Raw genomic sequence first — 26,831 nt, 5'->3', positions numbered from 1 at the left:
ACGCATATCCACCGTCTCTTGTTCCGCTACCCTTGCCCGCCCTCCACATAATCTGCAGGCTATATAGCAGAGATTGAATATGATAACAGCCCAGACTCCACTTTCTGCCAACCTAACATCGGTACCTCAAAATGAGATCTTACTACTGCTCCAAGAAATCAAATTGGAAGTTGGCTAAGTCAAGAGCCAAGTCACTATCGTGCAGGAGCAGCTCCAGGACCTGCAGCAAAAGTTTGATTCATTGTAAGTCCCATGCATAAAATTCTACACATCCCACCTTAGTAAAAGGGGACCTTCTTGTGCTTTAAGTCAAAACCTTTCGACATACCGTTTCCGCAATGCAAATCTAGCGGTAGACCAGGGTATCACCCCTGTGCCCTATGCTGATGGCTAAGTACCTCCTCGTTTTCCTGAACGCTGTAAGTACTTCGAAGCTTTGAAAGGTATGTTCCTCTTCGAGACATAATGCTCTCATAGCCTTGGTAACATTGTATGACAGTACAAGACATCATGGATTTTCTCAACTTCGCTTTGCTACTAACGAGTCGAAGACAGCTTTACATGGCAAGCTGGCAACACACATTGGTGTTCGCCTCGTTTGTGAGTGAAAGCACAATCGAAGTGATCGTATATTGATCAATTTTTTTTAGCTCCCTGATCTTCTGCTCGATGGTGGGGCTTGGCCGTCGCAAACGAGTACTAGTTCTTATTCGTTCGATCTTCTTGATATTTGCGTCTGGTCTAGTCATGTTCCACTGTGCATGTTTGCTGTTTAGTTGTACTAACAACCTCGTTTGTCATTTTTGAATCGGTCTCCTTGTCGAAGTCGTATGGTCGAATTACTGCTAAGGATGGCATGTTGCCTAGGTCGGTCCCCCGAGTGACTTTGTTGTCAAATGGAAAGGATATCTGCTCCTTCGCCATCGCGTATGTCATTGCCTCTACGCCGCATGTGTCGACAGGAGTGAAGATATCCATTTGTTCGTGCTGCACGTCAGATTGTCAAGTTCATGTTTATTTAAAAATTATATCATGCCCTTCCATTGCAATTTAGTAAGTGAGTACTGTCGCTTAGAGTTTGACAGAATCGAATTTAGAGGAAAATATGCGTCCAACTAATGAGATACATCGGAAGTATGTGTACATACTACAATAAGTGCGTCTCCGGGGCTGGCAAATATCAATACAAACAGGCTCAGAAGAAGACAAAGATAAAGAAATGTAAAGACAGAGCACAGCGAGACACATCACACCACAAAATATGGCCCTATTATAGTAAGATTAACTCTGCACGTCCTACTGTTCTGCGACCGACGAGACTTCCCTATCGTCCTTGGGAGGGCGCGAGCCAGACCTGGCTACACGCTGAAACAGCGCTGAGATCCCATGCTTCTCTGCACGGTCCTTGCTCGGGCTACGACCATCAGCCCCTTGAGAGACCGATCGCGAACGAATATTGCCTGCACCACCACGACCGGTCGACTCAAACTCGTGGGCGTGCGAGGCGTGAGGGTGTCCAGGGCCAGGGGGGACGCGCTCAATAGGTGGCGCGGTGGTCTCAGTCAGGTTCGCCACTCCGCCACGACCTGTCGAGTGCCTGGATGTGCCATGAGGCCATGAACTGTTTCGAATTCAGGAAGAGACGTACACTCCTGGGCTAACCGGATATGCGGCCCTCTCAACATCTTCGACTTGGCGGATCTCCACGTCCACGGGCTCGCCGCGCTTGATGTTGCCAACGCCACCACGTCCAGTTCCATGTACCAAGACATTGCCTGGCCCTCGAGAGCGCGAGCGCGACTTGGACACAGTGATATTCCCAAGGCCGCCCCTCCCTGACGAATACTAATTTAAGATGAACATTAGGTTAGTGTTGTAAATAAGGAGATTATCGACGAACAGCGTGATTCTCGTTTGATTCATCAATCGCACGAATACGATCGCGATCATCCGAAAGGTCTTCCCCACGAGCACGGGAGGGCGAGCGGATATTGCCAGCGCCACCTCTGCCTACAGACACAACCTTACGAGTAGAAGAAGAGTTGAGATAAATCCGCAGAGGGGGGGATCAGTGCACACCTTGTCGGTACTATTAAAGGCGTTGTTCCTCTCCCTGCCTCTTGTAGGGGAGAAATCGTCGGGACCGTCAATGGAAGTCCTGTCTACTGTCCCACGAGAGACAGATGGCTGGCGGAAGTTGCCTACCCCGCCACGGCCAGACGACGACTATGAGACGGGAAAAGATAAGACAAGCCATGCAGCGTCAGAAGAGAGCGTTCCGGCGTGGTATGCAGATTGGATCGGGGCTTGTTAATGAACGCACAAATTCGCGGCCGCGGGAAGTTGAACGATCTTTCTGTAAGCCTGATATGTCTGCCATCCGAAGTGAATGGAAAGTAAGGAGAGAGGGTGAGAGAGGGTGGTGGTAGGTGGTGGTTCAGGACGAAGAGTAAATGACCGTTAAGTTAGGCACAGGCACTCATACATTTACAGCGTACCCCGGCCACTCCCAGCTCGACCCTGGGAAAAAGGTAGGCGACTCGATCGCACTCCCGATGAAGCCCGACGACCACTCGACGACCCGGCAACAGAGAACTCGTCTGACGGAATTGTTCTTCGAGAGACTAGGAGAACTGCTGATCTGCCTCGCGAATTCTTCAATTCTGTCCGATCTGATGTCTGATCATCCGAGATGTCGTCTGTCGACTCTAATCATTCCATCATCCAATCCCTCTAAACGCTGGCTTCACAGCTAAAGACAATCGGCTCTGGAAGCCGCGGAGAGCCAGAGAGGTAAGAAGTCAGGCCTGTTTATCTGCCGTGACGCTGAATGTTGAGTCTGGTTGTTTCTGGAGGTTATGGAGTCAATTAGTCCCTCGCCCCGGTCTGGCACGTCCTCAATTCCGTCACCTCCTTGCAATGAGTATTGATACGAACCCACCTTTCTATTCTATGATAGCCTCCAGAAATCCACACAGGTTTAGCGACCCTACATAACATCTGTCAACCTATTCAACGTTTACCGATCGAGATCTTGAGCGACATATTTAAACAGACCTTACCACCCTTCGAAACTCTGTTAGACCGCTTTCTTCGTGAGGACAAATGCTCCAGGAATCCCTCACAGACAAATGCTTATATTTGCCATGCTATAGTCTTATCGAGCGTCTGCAGGTTCTGGAGAGATGTCATACTCTTACACCCAACTTTCTGGGCAGTGATTGAGACACATGAGCCGTGGTCTTCACATCTCCGGAATAGCATCGATTACTTTATTCCACGTACCCTGGATGTCCCTCTACAAATTTTGGACTACAACTGCTCAGCATGGCACGTACTTCAGTCAGAATCTCGCCGTCTGCGCCGATATCTTCTTGTTGTCGACACTGACCTGCTCGTCAATTTTTCTCCGACTCGAATCTGCGTACCTGCCTTGGAATATCTCAGCATTGCTCTTGAGGGTCATCGTCAAGATATTGATCCATTAAACCTGTTTGGGCCTGAATTTCCTGGCTTGCAGCGTCTCTTACTTCGAAATGTTCCATTATCTGCCGACATTCAAGTCATAGGTCTCACGCATCTCGCTTTATACGAATGTTACGAGCAGTTGACTAAGGAAGGTCAATTTCTGGGTCTATTGCGATCCTGTCCCTTGCTCCAATCTTTGATCATTCAACATTAGCTCCCTTATTACAGATGCTAGAATAGGCTAGAACATAAAGACGATCGTGAGGTTTGCCTCGATCATCTTTCCTAGCTGAATGTGAACTAAGATTCTATGGACAGCGTCATGTCTCTCGTATCTCATTTGACTTTCCCACTAACCACGTCTGTGATCATGACAGCTGACTGAACAATGATTCTTCTGATCAATCCTTCCACTATTTCGTCGGGTGTGCTGGATTTTGGTGACAAGTCTACTCTCCTCCTGATCAGGGATCCCCCATCCACCAGCCATGATTACACTGGAGAGGAAGAGCCTGTCTTGATCTCAGCGTACAACGAAGGCGATGCTACCGGATTCATGTTATTTTGTTATGATCGCCTCCCAGAATACGATCCACCGTCCACCGAGATCCCACCCAGTTTTGCATCCATCATTTTCATGCTCAATCCCGCGCACGTGGAAAATGTTTTCCTCGGCGAATCTCCACATTTGAATTCCCCCACTCTGGCTCGTATGTTCCAGATGATACCCTCGGTCGAAATGTTTTCGTTTCATTGCTACGATTATATAGAATGTCTTAGATCTATATGGGAGGTTGAGGTTAATCAGTCTTTAGTGACCGTTCGGATCGTGTACGATCATTGTACACCATATGGATGAAATCTGCCGGATCAGTATTTTATGAGCAGTCTAGGTGCAATGGTCACTCACCGAGCTAGAAGCGGCCGGCGATTAAAGGCGATCTGCTTTGATATTGTCCAGGCGCCGGATTCCAAGCAGGGTGGTAAACTACGGGAGGAGCACACAATATTTCTGAATCGATACAATAGGTTCCGCCGCAAAATCAATGTTTTGGAGACACAGTATCACAGCTCAAAGTGGTTAGGCGATGCAGGGTTGCACGCTGAATACGAATACGCTTCATGGGTCCGCGACTGTGATCTTGGTACGTAGCGATTGCTTTTCTATGCTGCTTGAGTTATACATGGTCTTAAATAATTCTTTCTGATCAGTTACTTGACGTGCACTTGAGGGGAGGCGAACATTGCCCCGGTGAGATCATTCTTCCGAGTTTCTGCACGGAAATGGTGCTGACCGCCCTTGCTCGGCTTATTCTGCTGAGCGGTATCCATCTTTGTGCTGATGTACTTAAAAAAAAAAAAATAGAAGCATTCTTGGTTCCGTCCGGGAAAGATAGATATACTGATGATGCACGATGATTGCGTTGAGTGCAGGGGGAATAATGCTTCAAGCTTCAGCATAAGAGTGCTATATACGCGACCAGTCCGGCCAGGCCGCATGGACGCAAGGCATGCAGGTCGGCGTCCAGTCAGACGCGCTGTACATTGCAAATCCAACGCTCGACGCAAGGCTGAACCTCAACATTCAAAGTCCAACGTCTCAAAACTACCTCGAGCGCTGTGCTAAGCTTTTCCCTCCGCACCTTTGATCTTCGACAGCTTCTCCAACCCAAACATTCTGCTGACTATGCCATCCTGCGTATCAAAATAACGATACACGACTGAACGTCCATTCAAGAGGATGGGAGGGGAGGGCACGCACAAATCCTCTGCGGCCTATGAACGTGCTGATGATCTAGATAGCCTACGCGTTGTTCGCCGTGTAGACCCATGCATTAAGGTTGTTCTCCAATGCCTTGCCTACTATAAGTTTCGTGAAATGGCCGGTTGGCGTGGCACTATCTAAACATAGTGCGGAAACGTTTCAGTCACGCCTTCCGCCTCTGACAGGATTTTTGTCTTGATCGTTTATGTCCATTAGCCACACCTTGCAAATGCTCTGTGCGTTCTCAGAGAGATTCCTTGTGAATAGGCTGACATATCGAATTTGAATTTTTAGGAATGTATGTGCGACCTTCATGATGTTGCTCTCGACATTTACCGCTGCGAGATGTTTGGTGCAAATAATCAGACATACGGTGTAGTAAAGGATATTGATACGCACGTTCATCACATTGAGACAGTCACGGACGTCGCAAAAAATACGCTGTAAGTAATTGTCAGGACTCAGTTCGGGAGCCACGATCGCGAAGATGTACCCAAACGGTGCGAGTTCCAGGCGCAGTGTGTCCACAAACGAGAGACCTTCCACTACCTCCAACCCTCGTTGATGTCGACCGCGTCCTATTGCTCCCAGTGCTCATCTGTTGACGTCAACGGCGCAGGCGCGCACGCCGGCCGCGCCGGTGCCGAGCCAAGGTGATTTTGCGCCCAACGTCGACGTCACGTCGCTTGAGCGCAACGTCGCAGACCTGTTTACCAGCTTCGTGTTCCCTTCTGCAGCTGGATCTGCGTCTGGTGTGACCTTGGATGGTGACGGTGATGACGTGTCCGCCGTTGCAGGCTGATGAAAGCGAAAAGGACGATGGGACCGGCGAACTGCCGATGCTCCCGGGAACGTACCGCGCGCTATACTGTAGCTTAAGCCAGAGGACACGGGCTCATAACGACAGGTCTTTCTCATTTACACATATATTTCTTGGCCGTCCTCGCAGGTGTTGGAAAACGAGTGCTGAGAGCGGAGGTTAAAATAGTAAGCAACCGAATCGGAGGCAGCGCCATAACAGCGGGCTCGCTTCACCTTGTCCTCCAACACCCACCACTGTCGAGTGGCGCGATTGGCCTCACCGTTATTTCTCGACGACATCTCGCGTACGATATCTATAATACATTATGTATCTATACACGCAACAAATCATCGATCTCTTTCCTCTCTGTGTCTGTTTCGAGTTACTCGCCCCCTCCAAGTTTGCCATCGTCGCCAGGAAAGAGATGCTGTATGTTCCTCAACAATATTCTTACTTCTAATGAGTACACGACATGTCATCAACATCATATTATCTTTGACCAAATAAGAAACGAGTCCTGTGATTTTTGAACGTGGGAAAGGGGGTCGAATGGTTCAAGAGCTGTGATGAGAGGAAAGCATCGTCTACCGGTTAGTAACGTCATTCATATTCTAATTGAATGTCTACGCGGATGAAGTCGCTGAGAGCTCTTTGACAGAGGGAGGGATTGACTCAGGCGGCTCAGATTGCCACAATGGTTGCCTTGGAAGGCGTGGCATCGTTTCCCAAAGACACGACGCTGCTGCGTCTGATAACCAAGCATTCCCCTGCGAGGAGACGTCCAGCAATTTTACGAGCAACGTACCAACAGAAAGTTAGAGAATGCATTCAAATCCGTTGAATTCGCGCGTGAAATAAGAATCGCACAAAGCCCGGACATTGTTTGCGTGATGCCATTGTTCAAGGCTTCAATGAATAAATATATCGATGCCACCGGAAGATCCCTCTGAATTTCGCGTTGTTACAGGCAGTGAGAAATTTCGATTCCAGATAGAAAGTGAAAATTGTGAAGGAAATAATAAGGACCTGAGAGGAAGAAAGCGGTAGGAAGATTGGAGGGCAATGGGAGGGGAATACGGCCGGTGATACGCACTGAAAGGGTATACAGGAGCATGTTAACCATCGCGCTCGCTTTATCGATGGAATGATGCAGATCACAGAAGGGACCCTCTGACAAAAGCGAGGATACGTCCGTCGACTCATGAAGCAAAATATGCGGGTGTTTTCCCGCCTGGTGAGGGCTCGGGATAATTCGACGAAACGGGCAATGACCCGGCTATCGATCAGGTGCTGAACAAGGCGAAGGCACAGCCTGGCCGTCTTGAAGGCGGGGATAAACATTGTTCGCATACACAAAGTAGACACCTGCGAGTCCGAGCCCAACAGCATCCTGGTGACAAAACATTTCACCAGGCGGTGCGCAGCCCCGATAACTTCGTGACCAATAGCACATAATTACCACTCGAATACGACAACAATGAACCTTAAAATCGGTTCTGCGCATCTATTCCATGTTTCTGATCGTGATAGTCGGCTCGCCTGCCCTCTCACACGCCGTCAAGCCCGAGAGAGCACGATCGCTTGCCAGGATGGTGTGCTGCAACGACGATTTCGATTGTGAGAGAGAAAATTGGGGGGAAATGACGCGGAAGAACGTGCCTTCGCGTACCTGCGAACAGAATGCGACGCGCGCATCACAATGGTTCCCATAAGCGGCTAGAATATTCGAAGTTCGAAGGCGAGTGATCTTCCATAATGGCCTTCACGATGGCACGATCCCTAAAATCAAGCGCCCTGATGCACCTACAACTTTGAGACTCGAGGCCTGATGGAAACAGATGACACGGGATCTGTACAAGAAAGCGGCACAAAACAATGGGGAAAAGTCCCATGTATGACAGATAGTAGGATATAGACAGGAGAGAAAACGCGTCTGGAGAAGAGAACCGAGCGAAGGGAAACCGACTAATGACTGTGTTGACTGCTATGTTCGAGCACCGAACGACGGTGTAAGCGGGCAACCGCGACGTGGGTAAAATCCATCGTTGTCTTTGCTTTGTCCCGAAGGCTTCGCCCCCGTCATCAGAAGACCTACACTATCCCGACTCCATCAAGACGCAAAATGATAACAGGTAGCGCGTCCCAGAAATTCCTGGTGGAGCGTGGACACGAGGCAGAAATTTGTTTCCAGCACTCGGCGCTGGCAGTCGGGCCCATTTCGTAATAGACACAGGACAGCCTTTCCTGCCTTCGAACAATGATGGCCCCACAACACTGGGTCCGAACTCAATTTCGATAGGCGAGAGAGTGCGACCACGCGGCACCAAAAAACAAGGCATGATCGTCGGACCATGGAATTGTTCGAGAAGTCGGCTAGCGTTCGCCCCGAGGGCAGTAGTATATCTGGATGACTCGATGAGAGGAGGAGCCCAACCATCGACCGCCCATCCGAGCGTCACTAGTCAAACTACCTACCACTTAAAACTTTCCATAACCCGAAGCCATGCCGCACAACATATACGGCTGGCCTTCCTGGACACAGGAAGATCTTTCAAGTGTGTACATTTCCTTCGAGGCCTTGGAGTTTACTGAAACGACTGGCACACAGCTCCTGGTGCGGGACCCTCAGGGTACCGATCCAACAACGGTGAGCAAGAGCTCAATGTCATTCTGAAAGTAAGTGTCCTTTCGTTCTGACACGTTGACGGCGCCACTCACGAGCCACTCCCCTGTACTGTCAGGGCGCGCATGTCGCGCGTAGCCGTGGGGGACTCCAGGTCCCCCAAAACAGGGCTGGCTATAGCCAGTCCTCTGAACCGTGCACGCGCGCATGGTCGCATCACGCGGGCCCGCGGTTTTCAGTCGGGTCGGCCCACCTAGCCCCCTCCTTCATCACTCCTCCTTTCCCTTTGCCCGCCCCCTCGTTCGCCACTCCCCCTTTCCCTCGTCCTGCCACCATCACAGTCGCCCCGCCTCCATGGGCCTCCACCCAGACGTCGGTGCCAGCCACTCATCGCTGGGTGCCGCATGTGCCGGCATCGACGGCCACACCCGTGCCGTTCAAGCCCGCATCAAGAGGGGTTCCGTACCCCGCCACCCCCGCCACCCCCGCCACCCCCACCGCACCCATCATCGAGGCGCGAATCGAACCGCGGTGGGACCCATCGGTCTTCCGGCGGGAGACGAGGAAGCGACGGAGGGACGGAGAGGAGCAGACACCGCTGAAGAGGGCAAGGGTGGAGGAAGGGCTAGGAGAGGTGGTTGCCGAGGCGAGTGTATTGAGGGAGACGGTGGATGAGATAGGGAACGGGATGGTGACGGCAAGGGAGGTCAGGGGCAGAGCGGTGAGAAAGGGAAGCGAGGGGAGCAAGGGGGCTTGGCCTTTGGAGAGCGGGTTCAAGCGCATCGTGCCGGGGCCTGCTCCAGGGCCGGTCGAAGCAGTTGGAGGGCTGCACCCGAGACTTGTGGTTGTTCCACAGGTCGATGGAAACGCCCCCAACCAGAACAACAGTAGATCAACAACGTCCACCCACAGGGTGGACAACCCAACAGGTGAGTTCGTCATCGAGCCTGTACCGCTGTCTAGCGGAGGGCCTTCAACATCGATGCCTGCGGACGACCAGGAAGAGGCCGACGAGCCTCAAGATGAGGAAGATCACGACGAGGGCCAGCACCAGCTCGGAGACGAGACTAGTCTCAGTGCCAGTAAGCGCGAGGCCGCTGTCGTCATCGACGAAAAGATCTACGGCAGGGACCCACTGCGCTGCCTCGCGTGCAACAACATGTCGTTCGCACGCAAGTACGATCGCAGGCGGCACATAGTCACCATCCACTACCTCAAGAAGGTCCCCTGCGACTGGTGCGGCATCTTCTTCTACGCACGCCGCGACGGGGTCACTCGTCACAAGGACGAGAATTGCCCAGCGAGGGACTTCGAGGATCGTCACACCAACCCAATGAGGTGGTTCATGGCCTGGCTGAGTGGACCCTCGGGGTGGCGGTAGGAATAGAGGTGCGGCGGGATCGTTGGCGATGGTGAGCTGAAGCCGGAGGTACGCACCACGGTTTCTTGCCCTCTCTCGCATTCGTTTCCTTCTCTTTTGTTCTGCGCCTGTCCCTATGCTTTCGCGCCCCACACGACTTCCGAATCGTCATCATCGATCGCACATTCGCCCTTGCCTTCCCTTTCACGGCATTCGTGCTGATTTCTTGCTTTGGTCTCGGATCGATGAGGGTGCAGGAGTGTGTCCGATGGAGCTGACGACATTGTCGATAGGAATACTCAATCTGGACCTTGTCTGTGTCGTCGTCGTCTTCGTCGTCGTCCACCTGCTCGGACCTGGTGGACTGGAGTGAGTGTCTGGATCGTGTTTCACGCGGTCCGCCAATGTCTTCGTGATCGCGCTTTACCAGTTGCTCCGCGTGAGCGCCAGCACGGCGTGAAGGACAGAAATTTTCCTCACCTGCATTTCTCATCTTTTCATGATGTTTCCGAAATTGCATTCCGTCTATCCTACATCTTGTCTATCTTGATTGCCAAAGACATCTATTTTCCCTCCTTTTGACACACTGGCTCCCATACTTCCTCTGTGTGAACTGGACAAAATTGAGCTGTGCTTCGCATCATTTGCGTTGAAAACCTCCTTCGGCAGAGAATCTGAGAAAACGAGACCGACCCGTATACGTGCGCGAGTTTGGACGATGAGTTCCGGTCAAGCCCGAGCTGATTTTGGGCCGGGCGATCCGCGCTGCGCCGGCGCGTCTATACCTAGTACCTACGATCGTCATGACAGAAATCTGTAAGAGTTCACAGCACTCTTTGACACTGTTCAGTAACCATCCCAGAGCTTGATGATGGAAGGTTATATGCTGCACGCGAAAGAGGTCTATGTGCTCACTAACGTCTGGAACTATACCAGGATTTCTGTAGCGGGGACGCACAACGACAGTACATGGCCGTCATATGACATATATATCCATCCACAACCTTGATTGGTCGCTCGTCAAGACCTTCAGGCTCTCAGACGATGCGGAAATATGTTCGATGGCTATACATAGCTTGCCCGCAATCACTCAGACTTCTTGCTACAAGAATATCACACAATGATGATACATCGCGCGAGCATCAGGGAAAAGCTCCACATCAAATTAACCATAGTTAAGCATAAATATAGCTAGATTTTTTCTAATTACCATCAAGGATTTTGAGCTTACCCCCAATCTAATCCTGAAATTATAGGGTCTAATTAGAGCTAATTAAAGCTAATTCATCATATGATCTTTGGAAAAATAGCAACCAACCAAGTCCTATGATTCCTCTAATATTACTACACTTTTAATTATAGAGCTTACTAATCAAACTAAAGTCACACCTTATAATAAACTTGTCCATTACCAGAATTAAACCAACAACCTCATGCCTGCATACCCCAGACTAGTGCTCTAAACCACTAAGCTACAAGGTCTAAGTGACTTATGCAGTAACCTAAATATGATGATATAAATAAGGCAATCTCAATATTTCTAATTTTATTACATATTTATCTTTTATCTATTCTATATATAAAGAGGTCAATAAATGCCCTCGAAATTAGGGCTTTTGATACTTGAATATAGGTACTAGACAATAAGATATTAAACCAATAGAAAAAAAATAATATACTAAAAATAAAATAGTAGTACTCACGCCATTTGGATTTGAGATATGTAAAATTGTAATTAGATTATAGATTTCAATAGGACTGTATTAGTATAGACAATATCCCCTTACTTGCAAATTTGGCCATAAAGTTGATTATGGATAATATATTCTAATTAGCTCAGATTCACATTTTGAATAATTAGATCTAATTAAGAGAGGAAGTTTTTATAAATGAAGATGAGATCCACATCTGTCTGTTAGTGAATATGATGCACAGGTTAGGTCATTTACAAGGCATCTGGATTGTCTGGTATGTCCCATCTCAAACACCAAGAAACTTTGTAAGTGAGGTTTTGCTTTCCAAACTAAGTGTTCTGCTCATTGCTAGGACTGGGACACCAACAAGGATATATGTAATGATATAGTTGATCTGACCATAGGCATTGTGGAAGTCTGTGGCCCATAGAAGGACAATATGTGCCTTGTCAACCACATATCTTCCTGAAGTGGTCACTTTGTACAATCCTCTCAAATTCTGGTGAGTTCAACCATTCTAGAGAAACAATGATAACTGACCACTTCCCCAGTTCAACCTCTTTTAATAAGTTTCTGCCTTTCCGGTATGCCCCCCTCACTATCTCCTTGTCTAGCGAGACTGCTCTAACCCCCATCCTAAACATCTCATCCACCTCCTCACCCATCAGACTAGCAATCTCTGCTGTTAAATTTAGAACTCACCTAACATAGCCTGACATTAACCAGGAGGGTGACCATCAAGACCATGGCATTCGATGGCATGCTTCTTGCAAAAGGAGGCAAAGATTCCAAAGCCTTCTTTGATAAATGGAAGGCCAAGATTAGATGTAAGTCTGTGACTGCCATTTTGCCTTTGCCATAGGCAGCAATAATGAGTGGATTATTTCCTTCTAGGATATTGGCAGTGCTGTGAACCTGCTAGTTGTGGGGTCCATTTGGCCAAGGTAAAAGAGTGCTTAGAGTTTCTTTAATGTAGAAAATACCCTCAGGGGATTTCCAACCATTGAGAGAGGGATAAAATATGTGGAAACAGCTGTATTTTCCGGCCCCTAAGTCTCCTAACAAATACGAGACAAATCACGTGGGCATACTTAAGTCGGAGACAGAATTCTCAGTGTCTTCGCCCTGCCGTCTCCTGCCGACCTTCCCAATAAGGCAGGTCGCTGGACTCCGCGCCAAAGCATCAAATTTGGATGCAGACTACGTCTATCTCAGCTCTATTTCCTCTCTGCCCGTCCCCTCTCCATCCCACGAGCTTGCAGCCTCCTACATCTCTCCGCAACAGCTCGAAAGATCTGCTCGCTACCCAGGCGCATCTTTTGCCGCGACGACAATCTACGACAGGCATGTCGCAACAGCACCCGCGACGGGTCGATTGGCAAGCCTTCTACAATGTAGTCGGCGCCAGGGCGCTGTCTTCAACACCAGCATGAACACCGCTCCCGTAGATTACACATCGACGCATTGTTGACGCCTACTCCGACGAGTGCAACCTTCTCAGCTCCCGCGACCACGATAATGGCAGTGAATACGACCACGACCTTCCCCTTGCCGTCCTGACTTCCACGATATTCACACTCAACATAACAATGCTCACAGCTGGGTCGCCTGCCACGCCCTCGCACCTCTCCTATGCACCACCTTTCCCATGCACACCGCGCCTTCCGCACGTCCAAGCGCCCCGCCTCGCCCTCGCCCTCGCCCTCGCCCTCCACCATCTACTACACGTCCGCTGCAGCATTGACCAGCTCCTCCTACCCGGCATCCACCGCCACGCACCATATTTAATTCGCTGTCGCTTGCGTCCTCGGTTGGCCCCTCCATCAACTTGGACGCCGCCGCGGCAACCGACGATACCTCGCTCAACCCTCTCACTCTGATGCCGATGATAGCCCTGGCGCTCTTCACGCTCTCCATTCTCACCGCGTCACCTACCTCAACATTCGCGTCTTCGCACAGGTAATGCCTAGCGCAGCCGCGGCGGTGGTCACTGCTCGTCAAGATCCGCGACTTTGTGTTCCCCTCGGCCGACGTGCTGCTGATCTATACACCATCCTTGCATTTCTTTCTGCACCTGCGTCTGGGTCTGGCGCGACCTTGGACGACGACGGCGATGACACATCCACTGCTACTGAGAAAGACGAAAAGAACGATAAAATGGGGAAATTTTTGCTCGAGGATGGCTGCTGCTGCCGGGAACCTACAACGGAATGTAGTTCGCGCCAGAGGACATGGATTATACCCACAAGGCCTGCTCAACTGAATGTGTATTTTTTTTAATGTTCTCGCAGGGTATGAGACTTAGCGTCCCGACGCGTCTTCGCTCAGCGTTAACAGAGGGTTCTGAGAGCGGAAGTTGAAATAGTGAGCAAGCAGCGCCATAGCAGCGGGCCCACTTCAACTTGTCCTCTAACACCCACCACCGTCGAGTGGCGCGGTTGGCCTCACCGTTCCATCTCAACGACAACTTGTATCTTGTATACGACATCTATGATCCATTAAATATCGGTGTCCGTCACAAATCACCGATTCCTACACTCTCTGTGTTTGTTTTGAAGCACTCACCGCCTCCAACTTTGCCACAGTCGCCTTTCACTACGGAAAAGAGACATGCTCTATATTCCTTAACTTATTCCCACTCTGACGAGTACAAGACATCTTGTCAACGTAGTATACTCATCGAAAACATTCGAGACCACTCTTGCTATTCTATCATGTGGTAATAAGGAAATGTCGGTCTAGTGGTTCAAAAGGAGCTGAGGAGCATGTCGTCCATTGGTCCGTTATCCGTTATATTGTTCTTCTTCTGACTATATGTCTTCCTCGATGAAACGGCTAAGGAATCTTCAACAGAGGCTCAGAAATTGCCTTGTAAGGTCAAGCATTTTTTCCCGAACACAATTTTATTACACTGCTCTCGAGCTCAAGAGCAACGAGTCCTGTACGAAACGCGCTCTTCCCATTGAGGAGTCTTCCAGTGATCCCATGAATAATGCCATGATGGCAAGCTCTCTCCCGAAGCCTTGCTGCATAGATCGCGCCTGAAATCAGAATGGAAAAGGTGTTATCATGTTGTAGATTGAATATAGACATGTAGCTTTGCCAGTGGTAACCGCAGACATCCAGTTCTGACTTCGACCGGGGAGTGATGGACTTAGGTGAGATACGAATAACTTCAGTATAACAAAAACAGAACCAGAAAGCCAGTGAGATTGTGAATATTAGAGAGGACCAGGAGTGGGAGGAGGCATACAGTATACCAACTGGGTCGGCGGTACGTATCAACAAGCATGCTCCAGAATCTTTGCCATCGCCTCGCTTGATCGATGGAATGATGACGATCACCAAAGGAATCCTTCGACGTCGTCGACTCATACAGCAAACATGACGAGGGCTCGATATGAGACGGGAGATGACCCGGCTATCGATCGGGTGTCGAAGTGAGGCGAGGACACAGACTGGTTGTGTAGAAGGCGGAGGTTGATATTGTGTGCAGATGCAAGGTAGACACCTGCGAGTCCAAGCTCAATAGCACCCTAGTGACGAAACATCTCACTAGGCGGCGTGTAGCTCCGACAACTTCATGACCAATCGCACATAAGTAAAAGGGGGGCCCATATTCAACATTGCCACTTGAATCCGACAACAATGGACCCCAAATCCGGCTCTGCGCATCCACTCCATGTTACTCATAGTGATAGTCAGCTCGCCTGCCCTCTCACGCACCATCAAGCCCGAAAGAGCACACCTGGCCAAGACGCTGTGCTGCAACCACGATTTGTGAGAGAGGAAAAGGGGATAAAAATGACGCGGAGAAACGTGCCTTGGCGTACCTGCGAACGGAATAGGACACGCGCATCACAATGGATCCCATAAGCGGCTAGAATATTCGAAGTTCGGAGGCGAATGATCTTCCATAATCCCCTTCGATGGCACGATTCCCAAAATCAAGCGCACTGATGCGCCTACAACTTTGAGACACGAGGCCTAATTTGAACTGGCGACACACAGGATCTGCACGAGAAAGCATAAAACAATGGTGAAAAGTCCCATGCATGACACATAACATATGAACAGGAAAGAAAATGCGTCTGGAGAAGAAACCCGAACGAGGGAAAACCGACTGGTGACTGTGTTGACCGCTATGGTCGAGCACCGATCGACGGTGTAAGCGGGCAACCGCGACGTGGGTAAATTCCTCGTCATCCTTGCTTTGTTCCGAAGCCCTCGCCCCCGCCATGAAGCCACTTGCACCATCCCGACTCCATCAAGGTTCAGATGCAAAACGATACCAAGTAACGCACCCCAGAAACACAGACGTATATGCTCAGTTGAACACGCTCCCCTCGTGAAGGGTGAACATGAGGCAGAAATTTGTTTCAGCACTCGGCGCTGGCAGTGCCCATTTCGTAATAGACATAGGATAGCCCTTTCCCACCTTCGAACAATGACGGCACCACATTTCTGGTTCAGAACTCGATGTCAATAGGCGAGAAAATACGGCTATGCGGCATCAAAGAACAAGGCATGATCGTCGGACCATGGAATGGTTCGAGAAGTCGGCTAGCGTTCGCCCCGAGGGCAGTAGTATATCTGGATGACTTGATGAGAGGAGCCTAACCATCGACCGCCCATCCGAGCTTCACCAGTCGACCTACCTACCACTGAAAACCTTCCACAAGCATCCGTAGCACGAAGCCATGTCGCACGGCATACACGGCTGGCCGTCCTGGATGCAGGAAGAACTTGCGAGTGCGTAGATGTCCTTCAGGGCCTTGAGTTTTACCAGAACAACCTTCATACAGCTCCTGGCGCGGGATCCTCAGGGTCCCAATACACTGATGATGAGCAAGAGCTCATTATTATGACGGAAGTACGTTTCCTTTCGGTCTGACACGTCGGCGGTGCCACTCACGAGCCGTTCCTCTGTGCTGCCAGGGCGCGCATATCGCACGGAGCCGTGGGGGACTACAGGTCCCTCAACACATGGCTGGCTACAGCCAGCCCTATGAGCGCCTGCGCTCCAGATTGCATGAGGCGGGCTCGCACTTCCCCGCCATGTCCACCAACCCCGCCCCCTCCTCCGTCTCTCTCTCGTTTTCCATTTCCGCTCCAATCCCCGTGGTCCCATCTGACTGGGGATACGCCTCGACGCCAGTGCTGGCACCTCATCGCTGGGTACCGTATGCATCCGCACCAACGCCCATGCCTGTCCTTGACACACTGACGTGGCCGCACAGCCCCACTCCAGGGAAACGCACGTCCCCCGCTGCACCCGCCGCACCTCCCGCCGCCAACCCTGCTGCGCCGGCCACCATCGCACCCGCCACCCCGACCACACCTACCACCCCCATCGCTTCCGGCCTGTACATCGCCCCCGACGCCATTTCAATGGCGCGCGCCATGCCAGCGGACGCGCGACGGTCGACCTACCCATCATTGGAAGGCGCCGTGAGGCCCTTCAAGGGTCCTTGGGTGGATATGGCGCGCACCGCCATCGAGGCGCGACTCGACCCGCGGTGGGACTCATGGGTCTTCCGGCGGGAGACGAGGAAGCGACGGGCGGACGCAGAGGGGCAGCCGCAGTCAAAGAGGGTGAGGATAGAAGAACGGCTGGGGGAGGTGATGTCCGAGGCGAGTTTGGTGAGGGACATGAGTGCGGATGAGGGAGGGAGTGGGAAGGTGATGGAGATGGAGATCGGGGGCGGAGCGCCGGGGAGCGAGATGAGCGAGGAGACTTGGCCTTTGGAGAGCGGGTTCAGGCGCATTGCGCCGAAGCCTGCCCCGGGGTCAGTCAAGGCAGCTGGAGGGCTGCGCCCAATGCCTGTGGTCATTCTACAGGTCCACGACAACGCCCTCCACGCGAACAACAGTAGATCAACAACGTCCACCCACAGGGTGGACAACCCCACAGGTGAGTTCGTCATCGAGCCTGTACCGCTGTCTAGCGGAGGGCCTTCAACATCGATGCCTGCGGACGACCAGGAAGAGGCCGACGAGCCTCAAGATGAGGAAGATCACGACGAGGGCCAGCACCAGACTAGTCTCAGTGCCAGTGAGCGCGAGGCCGCTGTCGTCATCGACGAAAAGATCTACGGCAGGGACCCACTGCGCTGCCTCGCGTGCAACAACATGTCGTTCGCACGCAAGTACGATCGCAGGCGGCACATAGTCACCATCCACTACCTCAAGAAGGTCCCCTGCGACTGGTGCGGCATCTTCTTCTACGCACGCCGCGACGGGGTCACTCGTCACAAGGACGAGAATTGCCCAGCGAGGGACTTCGAGGATCGTCACACCAACCCAATGAGGTGGTTCATGGCCTGGCTGAGTGGACCCTCGGGGTGGCGGTAGGAATAGAGGTGCGGCGGGATCGTTGGCGATGGTGAGCTGAAGCCGGAGGTACGCACCACGGTTTCTTGCCCTCTCTCGCATTCGTTTCCTTCTCTTTTGTTCTGCGCCTGTCCCTATGCTTTCGCGCCCCACACGACTTCCGAATCGTCATCATCGATCGCACATTCGCCCTTGCCTTCCCTTTCACGGCATTCGTGCTGATTTCTTGCTTTGGTCTCGGATCGATGAGGGTGCAGGAGTGTGTCCGATGGAGCTGACGACATTGTCGATAGGAATACTCAATCTGGACCTTGTCTGTGTCGTCGTCGTCTTCGTCGTCGTCCACCTGCTCGGACCTGGTGGACTGGAGTGAGTGTCTGGATCGTGTTTCACGCGGTCCGCCAATGTCTTCGTGATCGCGCTTTACCAGTTGCTCCGCGTGAGCGCCAGCACGGCGTGAAGGACAGAAATTTTCCTCACCTGCATTTCTCATCTTTTCATGATGTTTCCGAAATTGCATTCCGTCTATCCTACATCTTGTCTATCTTGATTGCCAAAGACATCTATTTTCCCTCCTTTTGACACACTGGCTCCCATACTTCCTCTGTGTGAACTGGACAAAATTGAGCTGTGCTTCGCATCATTTGCGTTGAAAACCTCCTTCGGCAGAGAATCTGAGAAAACGAGACCGACCCGTATACGTGCGCGAGTTTGGACGATGAGTTCCGGTCAAGCCCGAGCTGATTTTGGGCCGGGCGATCCGCGCTGCGCCGGCGCGTCTATACCTAGTACCTACGATCGTCATGACGGAAATCTGTAAGAGTTCACAGCACTCTTTGACACTGTTCAGTAACCATCTCAGAGTTTGACGATGGAAAGTTACATGCTGCACGCGAAAGAGGTCTATGTGCTCACGGACGTCCGGAACTATGCTAGGATTTCTGGAGTGGGGACGCACAACGACGGTACATGGCCGTCATATATGTCCATCCACAACCTTAATTGGTCGTTCGTGAAGACCCTCAGGCTCTCAGACGATGCGGAAATATGTTCGATGGCTATACATAGCTTGCCCGCAATCACTCAGACTTCTTGCTACAAGAATATCACACAATGATAGTACATTGTGTGGGAGCGGGAGCCGAACGGTCGAATGAACTCTGACACGATGATAGAGCTCTCATATACGAAGTGTGCATCTTTCCATGGTTCTCGGACCATTTACTCTTGACGCCCTTCCAAACCATGCTGATCTTGATGCCCAACACCCTAACTAGGTCACTTCTTCAAGTTCTCTAATTCACACCCTCTTGGCAATACGACAGTGCACATGCAACAGGTATAAAACATTCATTGACATCCTGATTGGAGACCTGCTCTATTCGTTTGCATTCAGATCTGAACATACACGTCATAATTTCTCTCTTTTCGTGCGATGACTTCTCTAAGGGGATAATAGACAAGGCAGGCCCTCTCCTGGTTCAAAATTCGGAAGATTTCTTCAAAATGCGATCTATTTATTTGTAAGTACATCCTTTAAACAAGATGGTTGACGAGCCACATGTCTGAGTCTACGCAGAACGTCTTCGGTCATAGATTCCAGGCCAGCTCCGTCGCTGCTGTGCGCACATCAGGAAAAGAGCAAATTACTTTTCCGAACTTACAGGGCTTGTACAAGACTGTAAGTCTCGAAAAGTGGCCAAAAGCTTCCCAGAGAGTCCTACTTACCTAGGTAGATTGCCCTCTTAGAAAAGTGCTCTAAGTCAATAAAAGTCGCTTTTTTACCTGTATTAAGATGACGGTCTTAGAAAAGTGCCTTGAGTTTCCGGACCTGTGTCAAGTGTTCAGTCGTAGGTAAGGTGTACAAGATGCTTACGACTCACAAGTATCGGACTGTGAATTTCGAAGGTAGAAACAATTGACAGAATATTCATTGCCCAATATACATGAAACGTTACAATAGACAGTACACGGGCACGGCGAGAAGACAATATGTAACAACATCGGAGGGTTGCATTGACCCAGGTATCTCGCGCTAAACCTCGTCCTCATCGATCCACTCGTCCTCAACGATCTCGTCGACATCATTGGCTTCGATCTTCCCATCCTCGTCCTCGTCATCAAACTCCTCCATCCCGTCTTCGACCTCTCCGATTGACCCAACACCATCGTCGCTAGCGTCTCCCTCGCTGTTGCTGTTGCTGTTGTCGTCGTCCTGGATCGTGTCAATGATCGCTGCACGAACGGAAGGGACATATGCGCCGTCTTCAACGGCCTGGATGATTGCATTCCCCTTCCGGGACTGTTTGTACTTGGCCGCGCGCGCGAGGATCCTGTTCCAGCCGGGAGGTTCGAGCTGCTGGATTGACGATGAATAGTCTAACGTGGAATCACCCCAATTCTCCTCCGAGAAACTTGAATCACCCCTCCTTTTGTGTTTGACCCGATTCCCAGTGGCCCACATCCTGAATTCACGCTCGCCCTGTGATATTCAGTTTAAACCATGTTCATGATAGTCAGTGTACGACGTACTGCAGCGGCCGCGAGGGATAATGCCCCAATGGGCGGTTCTAAACATTTGAACTCTTTCCCCAGGCTTGCGGTAGCGGATAGGTGATATGCAAATATTCGGCAGATCCACGGTGATTCAAAGGCTCCCTTAGTTTTCTAAAATCAGGTGTCAATAGTGAGATTTAGAGGTCATACACGGACATACCACATTGAGAGGATCAGTATCATCGACAAAGTTCCATAGGAAAGGGATCTTCCTGTCGGGAGCGACTGCCCACCTCGCATACTCGGCTCTCTCGCCACTCTCGTCAAAGGTTTGCTCACCATTCCAAAAAGCGCCATCGCCGTACTTGTCGTTGAGGTCACGGTAGGCTGGATCGCCGTTCCAGAACGATTTGACGGCTTGCAGCGCGGCAATTGTGAACCCGTTGCGCCATTCGTAGATGCGTTGCATAGCCTACACAATTAGAGATCAGTGTAGGATGAAAATTGAGAAGAAAACCTACCAGACAGTACACAGCCTCAGTGGGTGCGACTGTGTGAGGGACATGTGGGAATACAGTGTCCCAAAGCTGTTGAAGCTGGCTGATCATGCTTGATACGTCCCACGGGTTTTCAAATGTGCCCACAAAGTCGCGCCAGGATGGAACGAAGACACGTCGCCAGCGTGCCTGGGTTCCAGCAGGCAGATCGTCCGTCGTAAACCCAATGGAGCGCCCGGCCTTGGGATGATTGTGCGGCTGCGACAGCTGAGGTGATTGATCAGTGTCAGGGAGGTGGTAATGGACTTTGACACCCGCAGGCTTTGAAGGTCAATCAGCCATTTTGTGCAGGAAAATAGAAAGGAAATGAAAACACACCGTGTGGTGAGGAAGAATCTTGAATTCCTCGATGCTATCTTCGTCATTACGGAGATCAGCTGGCATCTCTGCGTTACGATTGACGTTGTGCATCTGCGAGGCTTGCGTGTGCCCATGCCCAGGGGAGATGCGAATGTCACGATTCTAAAATTGAAACGTGAGTAGTCTAGAGGGATTGTAAGCAAGACCATACCTCAAGATGGTGATCCTTCTCTCTGTTCAAAGACTCCCTGTTGCGCTGCTTGGCCATGATTGGGAGAACCGCGGCGCCTTCAATGCTTTCATCTTCATCTTCGAGGCCACCATAGTAGTCGGTCCCTAATGTGGAGGTGTTGCTATCGACTTCATCAATGTCCATGGCAGTGGACACAACCTGTTGTGCTCTAGGGCGTGAGTTGCCGGCACATACTGACTTGGGGAGAGCAGGGATCTTGAATGGGCTAGCCTTCTTGGTGGTGAACCCCGGGATGAGCCCTGAAGGGATTTGAGGCTGATGCGAGCGCACCATCCTCTGCGCGTCCATTGAGGCCAAGCTGCACGTGAGGTTCAGAGCCAATCAGCGTACGAAATGAGATGCTGTAGGCAGACCTGTTTGACTTTCTATGCTCAACTTCTACGGCCTTCCTCTTCAAGTTTGACTTCAAGGATTGTTCAACCTTGCTACGTTCAACCATGATTTCGGATCTGATGGTAGGTCGAATTTTTTTCGGTACATTGATCGACTTATCCTGAGATTCTTTGCCAGAATCAGGAACCTTGCCACCTTTGATATTCATGTCCATCGTATCAACAAAAAGCGATATGGAGACGGTAAGAATTGCTCACCTTTAGCATTAACATCAGCCACTTTACTGATCACGATACTCGATGCAGATATGGCCGGAATCTTCTTCATGACCTTTTTCGCAGTGCTCATACCAGGATTGGCCGCATTCTTCATATCAGATGTGTATGCAACTTTCATGCGTTCTTCTAACAGTGCAACTTTACTGACCGATATTTTACCCTTTGCTTTAGATATTTCCTTTTCAATCTCCGCCAAATCTCGTTCTTCAGCAACTTCGCCATGGCTCCGACGGCGCACCTTAGCATCTGGGAGTCCAGGATGGCGATCTTTGTTTGAAGCTCGAGTAGCAAGGCGATGTATGGTCGGGATCTGGGACATATTGAAAATCTGGTAGGTAAAGACTTGTAGATGCGTGTGGGGGATCGAAATTTCTCCTTGGGCCTTCTGTGCGCACCTTTTGACCCACAGGTATCACCAGCTTGGTAACACCAGCCGTCTGCTCCGCAGATTAAGTCAGAGACCAGTCCGTTGACAACATAAGGTCTGTCATCGCCGTTAATTTGCGGACCATCAAATATTGAATGCATTGCTTGCGCACCGCTCCACACCACTGCCCACGCAGCCTGCCCAACCGTCGCCGCTCCCTATTGACAAGTGAGGCTTGAGGACTCATATTCAGGCATAAAAAATGGCTCAGCAACCATCAAAGGTTGTGTTATTCTACGGTCCTCCTGGTACTCGTGGCAAACTTCTCATCACAAACTTGAGGAGATGCAGGCGTGTTTCTTCTCATTAAGGGCCAGTTCCTTATTCTGTGTCATCTGCTTCTTTTTGTTTGCTAATATACGCTGATGACACGTCATTCCACAATTCTCATTCAACGTTCAGCACTGACGGCTCCCCTATTCTCTTTCAAGGCTAACTCCTCGACTCCTGTATTGTTTGCTAAATCTTGTCCCACAGGCTTCAAGACAGTGTTCAAATGCCCTCAAAGAGTTTATTCAACCACACGTCCATCAACTTATCATGCGCTCGCAATGGTTTCGGCCCATGGAGATAGAAACAGCCGAAATTTGTGGAGCGTGAGCTGTGATGTAAGCCTCGCATCTATTCGTTTCTTGATGGCATTGCGCTCTCCTTTTCGCGCCTTGTCTTGTTTGTCCTAATTCCCCCTCCTCCCATACTCATTATGATCCCTCGTAACTGCAGGTTTCTACATCGTAAATACGTCTGCGGCATCGGGACATGTCAACGCGGATTCAAAAATCCGTCAGGCTGTACCCAGCATCGTAATGCTGCACACAATGGCATTGCAACCAACAAGATCCGAGCGCCTCCACACGTGGAGGAGCTGCCACATGGCCCAGATATTCAGTTACCAGCAAACAAGCAAGAACCAAGGTGTTATACCACCCATCATCCCATTCTCGATGGTATGTAGATGCATACATGTACTACCCTTGGCTAACACATTTTGACTCTTGTATAGGAACTCCTTGCGATGCAGATGGCCATGATCTACCCCCGCACACCAAACCTCCTCCTCTAACTAAGCAAGAACAAGATGACTTTGCTCCATACAAGGATCGTGTTGAATTTGAACTAGCTGACCTTCTCTTCCGACGGAATCAGATGCCTGCGGGCGAGCTAGATGATCTACTTGCGCTATGGGCGGCGACAATTCAAGAGCCGCCGTATGCCAATCATCAAGATATGAATGAAACAATTGATGCAACGACTCTTGGGGACGCACCCTGGTCATCATTTTCTGTTGAGTACACTGGCGACATCACTGGCGACACCGTTCCGCCATGGAAGACAAAGAAATATGATATCTGGATGAGAAACCCACGTACTGTCTTCCGGAATCAACTTTCAAATCCGGATTTTGACGGGGAAATCGACTACGCTGCAAAACGGGACTTCAATGCGAAAGGCAAGAGAGTATGGAGGGATTTAATGTCAGGGAACTGGGCTTGGCAACAGTCGGTACGTGGTCACATCGCATCACAACTTATCAGCTCATGGAGCATTTCTCAGGACATAATTGCAAAGGACGAAGAGACGCACGGCTCCATGTTTGTGCCTGTTATCATTGGAAGTGATAAAACGACCGTCTCGGTTGCGACAGGGCAGACCGAGTTCTACCCTCTATATGGATCAATAGGCAATGTACACAACACCGTTCGTCGTGCGCATCGTAATGCAATCTCAATTATTGGCTTCCTTGCGATACCAAAAAGTAAGTAAAGATTCTCATGTCTTACCCAGTCCTGCACTAATTTATGATTTATAGCTGATCGACAGTATGAGGGTGACCCTGCATTTCGCAGGTTTCGACGCCAGCTATTCCATGCTTCTTTGGAAGCTATCTTTGAACCCCTCAGGTCTGGTATGACGAAGTCAGAGGTGACTCGTTGTCCCGATGGCCACTTCCGGCGTGTCATCTATGGTCTTGGTCCATATATTGCCGACTACCCGGAGCAGGTTCTACTTGCCTGCATCGTGCAAAACTGGTGCCCAGGGTAAGTGTACGCCTCCTCATAGTGTTTCTATACTCATTCGTGAAGCAGGTGTACTGCGAAACCAAATGACTTGGATGAATTCGGAGAGGGACCAGGGCGGCGCTCACATGAGCACACATATCTCCTTCAGACCCATTTTGACCTCAAAATGTTGTGGGATGACTACGGGATTGTTGGAAATATAATGGTATGTCCTTCGTTAACAATCTGTCTGTTTGTAGGTCTAACGTGTATTATTTGTGTTCGGTGTTTGAAGCCTTTTACCGCGAGTTTTCCTCGTGCCGATATCCACCAACTTCTCACCCCCGACCTTCTCCACCAAATCATCAAGGGAACATTCAAAGACCACCTTGTGGGTTGGGTGGAAGAATATTTGGTCCTTGTTCATGGAAAAACGGGTGCGGCAGTTATCCTGGCCGATATTGATCGTCGGTACGCTGGCGCCCTACTACTGCCATGCATATCTTACTAATCAAGGATCAAGAATTGCGGCTGTACCTAGCTTCCCTAACCTTCGACGGTTTCCTCAAGGACGAGGCTTCAAGCAGTGGACAGGTGACGATTCAAAGGCACTAATGAAGGTAAATAGGTCCCATAAACAATCTCATATGGTTACTAACAGATCCATAGGTATATCTTCCCGCCATTACGGGCCATGTACCTACACAAATGGTGCGCGCTATAAGGGCTTTTTTAGATTTCTGTTACTTGGCTCGGCGTGATGTGTTAGACGAGACAACACTTGACGCCATGGATGATGCTCTCGAGAGATTCCATGCTGACCGTGTTATATTTCAATCATCTGGGGTCCGACCTAGTGGATTCTCGCTTCCTCGACAACACTCAATGATGCACTATCGATACCTGATCCAGAAGTTTGGGGCTCCAAATGGCCTCTGCTCATCCATCACAGAGTCAAAACACATCAAGGCTGTGAAGGAGCCGTGGCGACGATCGAGTCGCTGCGAAGCACTAGGACAAATGCTTTTGACTAACCAACGACAGGATAAGCTGGCGGCATCTCGTGTAGACTTTACACACCGAGGAATGCTTGATGGTACATGCCTTCCTTGGTGGATTGATCGTGTTGTGGCCCAGGATGAGGCTGTAGCCCTTGATAACCCCAGTGCCATTCCAGAAGCCATTGACAATGACACTGACAGTGATGACGGCAACGCTAACAATGCTAATGACAACGATGATGCCGACGACAATCCCACTGTAGATGGTCCTCGATATCTTGGCGAGGTCACTTTAGCAGTGAAAAAAAGTGTGTCTTCATATTGCCTCGACTCGTAGACTGATGAAACTCACCTGATGTTAGTCCAAGGATATCCTCGGCGGCTTCGTGACCTCGGAACAGCTATTGGTCAACCTAACTTCACAGAACTTGTTCGAAGGTTCTTATTTGATCAGTTAAACCCTAATTCATCTCAGCTATCCTCCGATATCCCTCTCGACAATTGTCCACAAGTTTATGGCTCGGTTTCTGTATTCCCATCTGCTCTTGCTGTCTACTATGCACCAAGTGACCCCTCTGGTGTCGGGGGGATGCATCGAGAAAGAATCCATGCGACGCGATGCTGGCGAAAGACCGCCTATCCACGAAATGACTGCATCTTCGCAGAGAAGGATCCAGAATTAGATGGCTTCCGTGGGCTTCACGCTGCGCGCGTTGTCATCTTTTTTTCATTCAAGCACCAGCAGATAACTTATCCATGCGCCCTCGTTGAATGGTTTGTACCAGTTGGTGATAGACCTTGTTCAAATACTGGTATGTGGATTGTGGAGCCGCAAATAGGCTTAGGGGGAGGGAGAATTACTTCGGTGATACATGTAGACAGTATCCTACGCGGCGCACATCTAATAGGTGTCTACGGAGACGACCACATACCTCGAGATTTTAAGTTCACGGACACACTCGATGCCTTTGCTGCTTATTATGTTAACAAATTTATCGATCATCATGCGAATGAAATCGCCTTTTAATCACTTTTTTTGCCTTCTCACTTTTCTCTCGCTTTTTTTGACTTTTTAGTCGCTCGTCTCTTAAATCCAACTTGTTAGACTTTTATTTGATTGGGCTCGGAAAGGAACTTTTCT

The 26,831-nt window shown here is 50.2% G+C and overlaps 10 protein-coding genes across 10 annotated transcripts; 4 read left to right on the top strand and 6 right to left on the bottom strand.

The window, feature by feature from the left end:
* Window positions 1-510: 510 nt before the first annotated feature.
* Window positions 511-776, top strand: HETIRDRAFT_165886 (uncharacterized protein; the record flags this gene model as incomplete). Its single annotated transcript, XM_009546199.1, has 2 exons — window positions 511-600; window positions 651-776. The coding sequence occupies 2 exons, from the start codon at window positions 511-513 to the stop codon at window positions 774-776; spliced, it is 216 nt and encodes a 71-aa protein (XP_009544494.1).
* A 676-nt stretch (window positions 777-1,452) lies between these two features.
* Window positions 1,453-2,362, bottom strand: HETIRDRAFT_241999 (uncharacterized protein; the record flags this gene model as incomplete). The annotated part of the gene is made up of 5 exons (XM_009546198.1): window positions 1,453-1,597; window positions 1,649-1,845; window positions 1,901-2,023; window positions 2,080-2,226; window positions 2,324-2,362. Coding segments are annotated over 5 exons (651 nt in total), but the record flags the coding sequence as incomplete, so codon positions are not given.
* Window positions 2,363-3,856: 1,494 nt separating this feature from the next.
* On the top strand, window positions 3,857-6,854 carry HETIRDRAFT_121119 (uncharacterized protein; the record flags this gene model as incomplete). The annotated part of the gene is made up of 10 exons (XM_009546197.1): window positions 3,857-4,178; window positions 4,239-4,310; window positions 4,362-4,613; window positions 4,701-4,720; window positions 4,953-5,058; window positions 5,450-5,469; window positions 5,528-5,676; window positions 5,825-6,006; window positions 6,183-6,464; window positions 6,673-6,854. 10 exons carry the CDS (start codon window positions 3,857-3,859, stop codon window positions 6,852-6,854), a joined length of 1,587 nt encoding a protein of 528 aa, XP_009544492.1.
* Window positions 6,855-8,825: 1,971 nt separating this feature from the next.
* Window positions 8,826-9,504, bottom strand: HETIRDRAFT_408719 (uncharacterized protein). The gene has a single exon (XM_009546196.1). The coding sequence runs from the start codon at window positions 9,439-9,441 to the stop codon at window positions 9,046-9,048; it is 396 nt and encodes a 131-aa protein (XP_009544491.1). The 5' UTR covers window positions 9,442-9,504; the 3' UTR covers window positions 8,826-9,045.
* Window positions 9,505-11,945: 2,441 nt separating this feature from the next.
* Window positions 11,946-12,142, top strand: HETIRDRAFT_165889 (uncharacterized protein; the record flags this gene model as incomplete). The annotated part of the gene is made up of 2 exons (XM_009546195.1): window positions 11,946-12,017; window positions 12,065-12,142. The coding sequence occupies 2 exons, from the start codon at window positions 11,946-11,948 to the stop codon at window positions 12,140-12,142; spliced, it is 150 nt and encodes a 49-aa protein (XP_009544490.1).
* Window positions 12,143-12,951: 809 nt separating this feature from the next.
* Window positions 12,952-13,764, bottom strand: HETIRDRAFT_433472 (uncharacterized protein). The gene has a single exon (XM_009546194.1). The coding sequence runs from the start codon at window positions 13,627-13,629 to the stop codon at window positions 13,306-13,308; it is 324 nt and encodes a 107-aa protein (XP_009544489.1). The 5' UTR covers window positions 13,630-13,764; the 3' UTR covers window positions 12,952-13,305.
* A 4,139-nt stretch (window positions 13,765-17,903) lies between these two features.
* Window positions 17,904-18,621, bottom strand: HETIRDRAFT_149304 (uncharacterized protein). The gene has a single exon (XM_009546193.1). It carries the CDS (start codon window positions 18,563-18,565, stop codon window positions 18,029-18,031), a length of 537 nt encoding a protein of 178 aa, XP_009544488.1. The 5' UTR covers window positions 18,566-18,621; the 3' UTR covers window positions 17,904-18,028.
* A 1,459-nt stretch (window positions 18,622-20,080) lies between these two features.
* On the bottom strand, window positions 20,081-20,509 carry HETIRDRAFT_165893 (uncharacterized protein; the record flags this gene model as incomplete). Its single annotated transcript, XM_009546192.1, has 1 exon — window positions 20,081-20,509. One exon carries the CDS (start codon window positions 20,507-20,509, stop codon window positions 20,081-20,083), a length of 429 nt encoding a protein of 142 aa, XP_009544487.1.
* A 271-nt stretch (window positions 20,510-20,780) lies between these two features.
* Window positions 20,781-22,090, bottom strand: HETIRDRAFT_312837 (uncharacterized protein; the record flags this gene model as incomplete). Its single annotated transcript, XM_009546191.1, has 6 exons — window positions 20,781-20,826; window positions 20,907-21,013; window positions 21,063-21,359; window positions 21,417-21,560; window positions 21,610-21,949; window positions 22,005-22,090. The coding sequence occupies 6 exons, from the start codon at window positions 22,088-22,090 to the stop codon at window positions 20,781-20,783; spliced, it is 1,020 nt and encodes a 339-aa protein (XP_009544486.1).
* A 1,302-nt stretch (window positions 22,091-23,392) lies between these two features.
* On the top strand, window positions 23,393-26,717 carry HETIRDRAFT_313668 (uncharacterized protein; the record flags this gene model as incomplete). Its single annotated transcript, XM_009546190.1, has 9 exons — window positions 23,393-23,636; window positions 23,693-24,192; window positions 24,244-24,445; window positions 24,500-24,728; window positions 24,777-24,915; window positions 24,985-25,160; window positions 25,213-25,309; window positions 25,359-25,998; window positions 26,053-26,717. 9 exons carry the CDS (start codon window positions 23,393-23,395, stop codon window positions 26,715-26,717), a joined length of 2,892 nt encoding a protein of 963 aa, XP_009544485.1.
* Between the last annotated feature and the right edge of the window lie 114 nt (window positions 26,718-26,831).

The sequence above is a fragment of the Heterobasidion irregulare genome (genome assembly GCF_000320585.1).
Source record: "Heterobasidion irregulare TC 32-1 unplaced genomic scaffold scaffold_03, whole genome shotgun sequence".
In the NCBI taxonomy this organism is placed as follows: domain Eukaryota; kingdom Fungi; phylum Basidiomycota; class Agaricomycetes; order Russulales; family Bondarzewiaceae; genus Heterobasidion; species Heterobasidion irregulare.
This window is presented reverse-complemented; position numbering and strand designations above follow the sequence as displayed.

Bases quoted from the DNA above. Each gene is read 5' to 3' on its own strand.
- HETIRDRAFT_149304 (XM_009546193.1), bottom strand. From the start codon at position 18,565: ATGCAATTTCGGAAACATCATGAAAAGATGAGAAATGCAGGTGAGGAA.
- HETIRDRAFT_433472 (XM_009546194.1), bottom strand. From the start codon at position 13,629: ATGGAGAGCGTGAAGAGCGCCAGGGCTATCATCGGCATCAGAGTGAGA.
- HETIRDRAFT_408719 (XM_009546196.1), bottom strand. From the start codon at position 9,441: ATGCGCTTGAACCCGCTCTCCAAAGGCCAAGCCCCCTTGCTCCCCTCG.